The sequence below is a fragment of the Marmota marmota genome, unplaced genomic scaffold, assembly GCF_001458135.2.
Source record: "Marmota marmota marmota unplaced genomic scaffold, marMar, whole genome shotgun sequence".
Taxonomy (NCBI): domain Eukaryota; kingdom Metazoa; phylum Chordata; class Mammalia; order Rodentia; family Sciuridae; genus Marmota; species Marmota marmota.
In genome coordinates this window covers 21,770,467-21,777,735 of record NW_026000057.1, presented here as the reverse complement: position 1 = coordinate 21,777,735, position 7,269 = coordinate 21,770,467, and the positions used below count along the sequence as shown (strand labels likewise).

The following is a 7,269-nucleotide window of genomic DNA, read 5'->3' as shown; positions in this document are numbered from 1 at the left end:
AGGATTTATTTATGCAAATGACAATAAATAATGATTTCTACATGTAAATTTATAATTATAAATGATATATTCTATATAGATTATATATTTATTGATAACATTTGTGACTATACCTTAACTTATGTATTATATTTATATATCAGTTATTTATATTTACATATGTCATATTTAAATAGTTTTGTATAATGTTTTATATATTTACATATAATTTAGCTGAGTACATACAAATCAAAGATTCATTTGAGTTAAGAAATTTATTTTGAGATAGATTAAAAATAACCAAAAAAATCTTAAGTAGGATAAGTTGGCAAATAACAAAAGATTATGATTTATTGAATCCTTTTTTAATAACTAAGTAATATTAGCCCATTCTTCCAAAATAAGAGTTTGACTGTGAAATAGTACAAGAAAAAAAATTAGGCACAGTTGTATTTGAATATGAAGTCTCAACTTGTGGATGGAGTCAAAAAATATAGAAGTTCGGTTAAGAAAGAAAGAGATGGATGATTTTAGAGACAAATTTCCCATTCTGTTGAAGAGAATCCCATGGTATTGATTGCAGTAAGCAATATTATGACTCTGAATAATGTATTTCAATTTCAGCATTTGTTTACACTGACTTAACTCCATATTTATTTTTATATTATATGGTATGTATGATTTATAATTTGTTAATAATTGATGAATGGATAAGAGATTGTCATCAATAGTTATGTTCTTGGTATACTTTGGGAACTCTCTAGGCAGGAAGGTCTGGTGGAAAAGAAAGCCTCTGAAATTGAATCTACAAAGCAATGTTGAAGATAGAGGGCTGTCTCCATAAAAGAAATTCAGAAAAATCTCAGTACTATATTGCTTCTCCATGAATAAATTTGACCTGGACAATTAGAAATACATTATTCAATTGTCTTACATGATATTGGTTAGGTATTTAAATATACCAAACAAGTTCACAGCAACTTCAAAGCTGCTATAATGCCTCCTGGCTATTGGGAGAAATTTGATATCTAATTATCTATTCTAAAAAATCTTATAAAAATAAAGAATAATGTTAATAATTAAAATCTCAAACATCAAAGCACCATTTAATGCTGTTAATTATCTAATTATAAAATCAATAAATTGGGCATAGCAATGATGAATATCATCAAATGATTTACTTCCTTCTATTCTGGTACTGTTAAAGGTAAGCAGTATTTTGAAAGCACGAAAATATATATTGAAAAGTATATTTAGAAATTAAAATTATGTATTTAACCCATGAGTACCTGAAGAAATGAGGTGAAAAACATTAAATGATAAATTTTTATGCAGCAACTGAAGAAAGTATAGTAACTTTTCAAATATTTTTGAAAATGACATACTTACACATAACAGGGTAGAATATTCACCCAGACTTCAGTTTTCAGCTACTAATTCACACTTTCCCCTGGAAGCCTGAGTCTAATACTGAATGAGGCTGGGATACAAAGCCCTAGCTATTCTGTCTCAACATGGGACATTCCCAAGGATAATTGTCTACTTGCAGGATTGTCCAAGATTTGTTAGACTGCAGTTTGTAAACTTCTGCATCATTATTGTAAAATTCATATGTATTTCAGTGTGTTCATTCTTTTTTTTATTACTTGATAGTGCTCTATTGCATGGATAAATGAAAGTTTGCTTCATTATCTGTTGTTAAGCATGTGGGCAAATCCCAGTTTGGGGCTCTAACAAGATTACTATGAACATTTGTGTACAAGTCTTTGTATTGAGGTATTCATTCCAGCTTAAGCAAAATTTTTTTTTAAATTTAAATTTCTTTTATATGGAGATAATTGTTTTTATCTTAAAGACTGCAAACATTTAAAAATTGTGAGTTTTGAATGTATGGGGCATAAAGATTCTTTTTATATTTATTTTTTATGACCACAGATTGTGGAGACATATTTTTAGGGTAATTTGGTAGTATCTATCAAAATAATAAATTGCTAGTCCTTTGTTCCTGAAATTCTACATCATTTAATGTAATATTGGAAAAAAATCTTTGCTTTTATGTGCCTCTGTTCCTCAGGGCCATAAAGAGGATAATAACATGCAATATGTGTTTCACATTGATGTATAATTCATAGAGTTATAGTGAGCATAAATAAATTAATTCATGAAAAATGCTGGCAATGACAATTGTTTTTTATTATTATTTTTACTATTACTTAAGAAAATATATTCTTCAGAAATCCTTTGATAAATATAAAAGGCAAAAATTTTTAAGAATTTTACTAGAACAATTTCTTATAATAAACATTGTAGACAACCTAAATGTTCATTGATAAGGGGTTATTAAATAAATTTTGGGACAAATGAGGGAGGCAATGGGGAAGGCATGGACTCAGTTCAGACGTTGCTTCAGTGGGTGGGCTGTGGGCTTGGTCCATTTCTTAATCTCTTTATGCTTAATTTTTTATGCCATTAAAATATTGATAGTACCATCTTATATGAATTATTGTGAGAAATCAACTAGACATGAAATGTAAATTGTTTAGAAAATAACCAGGGCATAGTGAGCATGCCATAATCCATAGCATTTTACAGTATTACCCTTTATTAGAATAGAGGCAGATCTGTTTGTATTGTAATAGGATACTTATTATAAAATGATTTTATTTTTTCTCACTACAGATGTTATATGATGGAGGTAGATATATAATCCATTTATGTATCCTTAGAAATAGGTGGAAATATCCCATATGTATCAATTATTATTTTATCCATTAATTATAGGAAGGGAACAATAGTTAAACTTATTTCATACTTCTAACTATTCCAAATTGAGTATGAATGAACATTTAAATATATGAAATATTTCACTTCAATAATAAACAATAAAAAATTTTAAAAAGCACTTTTTGTCTTTTAGTAATTTATTTGAGTTTATTAAATCAGGAAATGTTTGTTATATATTTATATACATAGAATGTAACAAAAATTAAGGGTACCATGACTGCAAATATTGTATGATTATCATTGTACAATACATTGAAATGACTTAAAATCAAGGAAAAAAGTAAGAATAGTTAGTTGGGCTAACAGATGCTCTTCTCTGTGCCGCTAAGTTTCTTTGGGAGCAAGAACATCTCCACAGGCAGATATACTGAGATCATTTTGTGAAATAAACAAATATATAGCTTTACTAAGTTTAGAAAGAAAGTTGGTTTTTGTTTAATGTAGAAAATCCCAGATAGATGAGATGTTCATACAAAGATAATAAAATTACTTACTGTTTCTCAGTGAAGTTGATAGTATCTTTCATACTAGCTTATGTACGATATAACAAGTAACCACTAAATGTGGTAACTGGGGGAAACTTGGCTGGAATTGTTCCTTTAACAAGTCGCAACCACACTTCCTGCCCATAATTTAATTCTAATAAGGCATCTCCAGTCAAAACTCTGTCACAGTGTATTTCACTGTTAATATTTTCAGCCTCAAATGCAAGCTTGTCTACTCCATCAACCACTAAAAATCCAGAGATATGAGCACTAAATGACTCAATGGTATATTTGAAAACATACACCCCAAGATATGGAATTCTGAATCTTCCAGTTCTTGGGTTATATGAAGCTCCATAATTGACATCCAGATTATTAAACAGGATAGGGCCAGGTGTAGTCATTCCATATGTATGAGATGCAAAGAAGGCCACCATTGGTGCATATCTATAAGATCCTTTGGAAAAATCTGTTATAGAAAAAAAAATGGCAAGAGTTAATTTTCATGTTTGTATCTTGTTTTGTTTTTTTCTCATATCATTATCATTTTATCTTAGTTACAAAAAGCCTTACAGAAGCAACTTTAACAATGGTTATGTTCCTGAATGTCTGCCTCTTCTCTTGACTGAATTACCCTAAATCATTTCATTTTTTAGAGCCTCAGTTTCTCCATTTAGATCAGGATAGAGGAAAATAACATTTGTTATCTTCCTCATACAAATGCCTCAAAGTTTAATTTGCATATTTCTTTGATCTCCCCAGAGATAAAGGAATTCAAAGCATTCTATGATTATTATGGTATGTCAGAATGTTTTAAAGTCCCTTGCAAGAATTGAAGCTGACATCAAGTAGAAACAATTTTTCCAGCACCTTGTCAAACTGTTTCTAGAGGCTAAAACAGAAACTAAATGAAGTCATATTCACTATAGGGAAGGAGACAAAAGAAATTTTCTGTGTAATTAATGCCAAATGCACATACAAAGGCTCAGTTAAAAAAAAAAAACAGGCTAAAAAATTTACTCTTTGGTATGCAGCATATTTAAATAAAGCCCTATTTGAATTTTTTTTGCTTCTATTAAAGATAATATGATTTAAATGCCGCACATATTTTCTTGTATAAAACCAGAAATGTACTATTAAAGTAAATGTAAAGCAACCAATACTTATCAAATGACATGATGAAAAAAGGCATCTTGTTTTATTCCATACATTTGAGCATGTTCTAATAATCCCCATGTCATCAAAATGGCAGCTAGCTCAACCCTCATGGAAAACATACTGCCAAGCACATGTTGAAGCTTCATTTGAATGACCATATCTGACATGACTCAAAGGTGTTTCTTTAACAACTTGTTGGAGGAGAGTTTATACCTGTCAGATATGTACATCTGCATTTTCTCTTAATACACACTAAGAGAGAAAAACTGATGGGGGTAGGACTTTCAATACAATGCCTCTAGAATACCAACATAAAAATGTCAAAAAGTTCCTGCAAATATAAATTTTCCTGACATAAAGACATTTCTACTTGTAAATCAGGTACGTTATTCAATAAGTTTCCGACAGAAAAGTAATTAATCCTCACGTGGATCCAGAATAGATCAACTAAATATCCCTTTGCAATTAATCCTCACGTGGATTCAGAATAGATAGACTTAATATCCCTTTGCAAATATTTTCAGAATATGTTTCTGTATCTGACATTGAGCAAATCTAAGGATGCAGACTCTTTTACCTGGAGTTAAAGCATTTTCTTGCAGCAGCTTGATAGTGCAGTTGTCACCAGTGAAAGGGTGCCGGCAGGCGCAGGTATAGCTTGTTCTCCCACTTATACACGTGCCCCCATTCTGGCATGGGAATCTGCTACAGCCTGAATACTCCTCTGTGACTGAAAAAGAATCATGATAAAGGAGAATAAAGTGACTCTATTTTCCTGTTCATCTCAAATCATAGTTTGCAAAAGAATAGGCAAAACGCTGAATTTGCAATTTAAAAACCAGGTTCCTAGGCACAGATCTCCTGCCAATGTAGTAATGGGACTCCATGCAAATCACTTAACTCTGACCTCTTTCTTCCTTTTTGTGAAGTAGGAATAATTCTTTTATCTACTGCATTTATTTTTGTGAAAATGCTAAGATTTTGATCAACTGTGATAGAGAGTACCTTTACCTAGACAGAACATTTATAGTTGGAGCTGGTATGGGATAAAGGTAATGGTGCAAATCACTGAAGAACAAAAATATCTGCTCAATACATAATATGAAGATTATTGGATAATGATAAAAATGCAAATTCTACATGTACAAAAATACTGTATTTTTATTTTAAAAAAACCCTTTGATTATATTACAATCAAATAAAGGAGAGAATCTTTATAAGGTTTTTTAAATTATAGAAAACTCTTTCAAAACAAAAAAAACAGATGCTATAAAAAAATTTCCACATTTGATTACGAAAGAATTAAAACTAATTTTAAATGAAAGTTGTTAAATTAAATGTTCAATGACAAGGGGAAAATTAAGAGACAATATTTTAATAGACATAATCTAATGACTAATATCTAATAACATATGACAAGCTCTGATGAATCTAAATGAAATAGAACACAGTTCCCTGAAAAATAAAGTGAAAAATGAGCAAATGGTATGAGCAGATAAGTCACTGCACAAAAACTGCAAAATTTTACCAAAAGTTTTAAAACACATTCAATTTGCTTCTAATCAAGTAATAATAAAATTTACCATGATAATATTATTTCATATTTTAAAAGAGAAAATGTGAAACTTCTTATACAACGTTGGTTTTGAACTTAAATGATTTGATATTTTTAATAGAACAATTTGACCATATTGACTTTGAGCCAGAAATTTCTCCTGGCAAAAAGAGATCACTTGTCTATGTATGTATATAAAGATAATTTTAAAAAGATGTTCTTTATGGTGTCATTTGCATTAGTGAAAAATTTAAAGACAACTAAATAAGCAGTAATTCAGAACTCATTAAATGAATTGTGATATATGCCCACTAAGAAATATTACATAGCAGTTAAAGAATGAGGTAGATCCCCCAACACATTTGGTTTACCAACATCAGCAAATTACCATTTGTATTTTTCACATAGAGTAATTCCCTTTATTTATAAAGCTTCAAATTATAAATATGATTAGAGCATAATACATGATATATAATTAAGTAAATGCTGGGAAAATGCTGGAAGAATCATTACCCTACTTGCCATATTTACACTACACCACCACCTTGTGGCAACAATGTAAATAAGTTTACAATTCACTCATTTCAAATTATGTGTTTCTTGATGTTTTTTTTAAATTGGGGATTATTTTCTTTATTTGATTTTTTTTTCATGAAGTGAAATATATAAACATTTTTAATACATTTTGTTTCCTATCTGCTTATATTAAATTCTTATAAAATTTATTCAAACTATATTCTTATATTATTAAGATTTTTTGCAAAGAAAATATAATATGCAACTAGAAACTAATTTGGATTATATTGATGTATTCTCTGCAATGGTCTATAAACTACTTCCCTCATCAAGAAAAGTGTAGCTGACCCTGATGAGGCACACCTTTAATCCTAGTAACTCAGGAGGCTGAGGCAGGAAGATCCCAAGTTTGAGGCCAGCCTCAGCAATTTAGTGAGGCCCTAAGCAACTTAGGGACACTGTGTCTCAAAATAAAAGATAAGAAAATGGGGTTGTGGCTATTGAGCCACAGTGTAAAGCACCTGGGTTCAATCCCCAGTAGCCCATGCCCCAAAAGCATAAACTGGGTGTGGAGATGTATACTTCTAATCCCAACTACTGGGAAGGCTGAGGCAGGAAGATCACAAATTTGAGGCCAGCCTGAGCAACTTAGTGAGTTTCTCTCTCAAAATACATTATCAAGATCTGGGGATGTATATCTGGAGAGTGCTTGACTAGCATCCATAGGATGCTGGGTTCTATCTCCAGTATGTGATGAAAATGTAAAAAAAAAAAAAAAAAAAAAAAAAAAAA

The 7,269-nt window shown here is 30.4% G+C and overlaps 1 protein-coding gene across 1 annotated transcript in view; it reads right to left on the bottom strand.

The window, feature by feature from the left end:
* Nucleotides 1-3,272: 3,272 nt before the first annotated feature.
* The window catches only part of Mmrn1 (multimerin 1), a 61,919-nt gene continuing 57,922 nt past the window's right edge, over nucleotides 3,273-7,269 (bottom strand). Inside the window, exons 8-9 of the mRNA XM_015484556.2 lie at nucleotides 4,984-5,136; nucleotides 3,273-3,717 (exon numbers count right to left, since the gene is read on the bottom strand). Of these exons, the coding sequence (XP_015340042.1) occupies nucleotides 3,296-3,717; nucleotides 4,984-5,136 (575 nt within the window). The 3' untranslated portion in view covers nucleotides 3,273-3,295. The remainder of the gene's footprint in view (nucleotides 3,718-4,983; nucleotides 5,137-7,269) is intronic.